The sequence below is a fragment of the Carlito syrichta genome, unplaced genomic scaffold (genome assembly GCF_000164805.1).
Source record: "Carlito syrichta isolate Samal-C Ts95f unplaced genomic scaffold, Tarsius_syrichta-2.0.1 Scaffold304708, whole genome shotgun sequence".
NCBI classification, from domain to species: Eukaryota; Metazoa; Chordata; class Mammalia; order Primates; family Tarsiidae; genus Carlito; species Carlito syrichta.
Genome location: NW_007248804.1, coordinates 571,629 through 574,345, shown reverse-complemented (window position 1 = coordinate 574,345; position 2,717 = coordinate 571,629). Strand labels below are relative to the sequence as shown.

The window sequence follows — 2,717 nt, the reverse complement described above, 5'->3', positions numbered from 1 at the left end:
TTAATTTATTGGAGAGACGAGGTCTTGCCAAGTTGTCAGGGCTGGTCTTGAACCCGTGGGCCCAGGCAATCCACTTGCTTCAGCCTCCCAAAGTGCTGGGATTACAGGATGAGCCACTGAGCCCGGCCAATTCCAGTACTTGGGAGGCTGAAGTGAGAAGTTTATCAGAGCCCACGGGTTCGAGACCAGCCTGGGCAACTCTACAATAAATCAAAAAATTAGCCAGGCATGGTAGCGTAAGCCTGTAGTTCTGCTGAAGCAGAAGGATTGTCTGAGCCCAGCAGGTCGAGGCTGCGGCAGCCGTGAGTGTGCCACTGTACTCCAGCCTGGGTATAGAGTGAGACTCAGACTCAAAAATAAATAAATACATACATACATAAAATAAAAATTAAAAAATTAGCCAGGTGTGGAGGCATGTGCCTATAGTCCCAACTACTCAGGAGGCTGAGGTGAAAGGACTGTCTGAGCCTAGAAGTTTGAGGCTGCAGTGAACCGTTATTGTGCCACTGTACTCCAGCCTGGTTGACAGAGTGAGAATCCAACTCAAAAAAAAAAAGCATTTTCCATGTGTGCTGTGAGGAGCAAACAGTTAGGAAGTACTGATGGAATGAGCACCTACTAACCTGCCATGTATGTGCCAGAGTCAGGGCTAGGAGACTTGCAGTGTTGGCTTATTTAGCCCTCGCAATACGCCTGTGGCGGGAAGTTTGTGATTCCTACTTTTCTGATAAGAAAAATAGCTCAGAGGTTAAGTACCAAGGCCATAGAGATGGAAAGTGATAGCATCATCAGACTCCATCCCAGAAGTAGCCCACCACACCAAGGAGCTATGTAGCAATTCTCTGCTTGAGCAACTGGGTACTTCAGGGACAGAAAAGGAGGTCAGAGGGCATGAGGGGAAGAAAAAAGGATCTGGGGAAAGGAAGGGAAAAGAGGAGGAAAAGAAGAGGCGCAGGCTGCTTCAGGGCTGTTCCAAGGCTTCTGAGTGGAAACTGGCATCTCATGGTGAACCTCGGCCAGGCGGAAGATGAGCGGGGAAGCCTGGCCTTTCACAGCGGGAATGCAGACACAGGCTGCACGGGATGGAGGGATGGAGGCTGTTCTCCTGGGTTCCTGCTCAACCTCAAGCCCAGGGACAAGTGTGGGAAATGGAGCTTACAGCGCTTAGCCTCAGGTCTGCCTGTGTGGACCTCATCCATCTGGCGTACAGTGGGTGCTCAGTAAGTGTCTGCCAGCCCCTCTCTCCCTCCTCCCAACTCCCCCAGGTCTAAGCAAAGTTGGAGCCCTTGGATGGGGGATACTCACAGGATGTATGTGATGACGCCGATGCTCCTGAAAAACAGAGAATAGTCGAGTCAGGGCTGCTGGTTCCATCCTAGACCACAAGGGACTCACCCCGGGGATCACTTGCCGCCTCCACCCCTGGGTGCTGTCTTGCACCACCTCATACCCTCTCCACCCCACTCTTTTTTTTTCTGAGTTGGAGTCTTACTCTGTCGCCCAGGCTAGAGCGCAGTGGCACACTCACGGTCACCCTAGTGTCGACCTGCTGGGCCCAGGCAATCCTTCTGCCTCAGCCTGCCAAGTAGCCAGAACTACAGGCATACTACACTACCACACCTGGCTAATTTTTTTGATTTGTTTGCAGAGATGAGGTCTTGCCAAGTTGCCGAGGCTGTTCTCAAACGCATGGGCTCAGGCAATCCCCTCACCTCGGCCTCCCAAAGTGCTGAGATCACAGGCTTGAGCCACCACCCGACCTCTACCCCACTCTTTAGCAGCAGCCAGGTGTTTGCTTGGAGTCATGGAGCTCTGGACACTGAGTCTCAGGACTTGGGTTCAAGACCAGACTCCTGCACTTGCAGGCTCTGTGGTTTGGACAAGTCCCTTATCACCTCTGAGCCTCTTTCTCACTATAAAATGAGTATCATGATAGCTACCTAATAGCACTGTTGGCAGGATTTTAGAAAACCAGGTCATGAAGGTGCTCGGCCAACTGTAAAGCGGTGTTCAAATGAGCTGAGGCCCACCACAGTGCCCAGAACATGTGAGGTTCTCAATGACCCCTTGATTGACTGAACTACTGTTGCTACTACCTTTATCCTGGCTGGGGAAGGCCCAGGGCTGATCCTGCACCTCCTTCTTGCCATTATCCTTGCTTCTCCACTGCTGACAAGCTCTCACCCCACCAGGTTCTAACGGGCCTCAGTCCAGGCCTGGAGGCCTCTGGTTGCCCAAGCCCCAGGTCCAGCACACCAGGAGCAGTCAGAGCACAGGAGAGTGTGGAATAAGGGGCTTTCAGGTTGAGGGGATGTCGCCTGGGCAGGGTCTGAGGCCTTCTGTTCCAGGAAGAATCCCTCGACCAGGAGGTAGCCAGTGCAACTTACCACATGTCAGCCTCCAGACCCAGGGGTTCATAGTTCACGATTTCTGGAGCTGAAAGTCATAGTAAAGAGTCAACAGGAGTATGTGAATGAGAGGAGATGGTGGTAGGGAATTTCAGGGAATTTGACACCAAATGTCCATCCTGAATCCTCAGGAAGGAAAATCAGAGCCGCAGAGGGAGAGAATCCACATCTGAGATTTTTTTTTTTTTTTAGTTGGAGTCTCACTCTGACGCTCAAACTGGAGTGCGGTGGCCGCTCCCGGCCACTGTAGCCTCGACCTGATGGGCTCTGGCGATCCTTCCGCCTCAGCCTTCCAAGTAGCTGGAACTA

At 52.2% G+C, this 2,717-nt stretch overlaps 1 protein-coding gene across 2 annotated transcripts in view; it reads right to left on the bottom strand.

Annotated features, from left to right (window-relative positions):
- Positions 1-2,717, bottom strand: part of DAPK2 (death associated protein kinase 2) — a 136,280-nt gene that overhangs the window by 23,026 nt on the left and 110,537 nt on the right. For both annotated transcript variants that reach the window (XM_008060716.1, XM_008060715.1), the window contains exons 5-6: positions 2,388-2,436; positions 1,306-1,332 (exon numbers count right to left, since the gene is read on the bottom strand). In XM_008060716.1, coding sequence (XP_008058907.1) covers positions 1,306-1,332; positions 2,388-2,436 — 76 coding nt within the window. The remainder of the gene's footprint in view (positions 1-1,305; positions 1,333-2,387; positions 2,437-2,717) is intronic.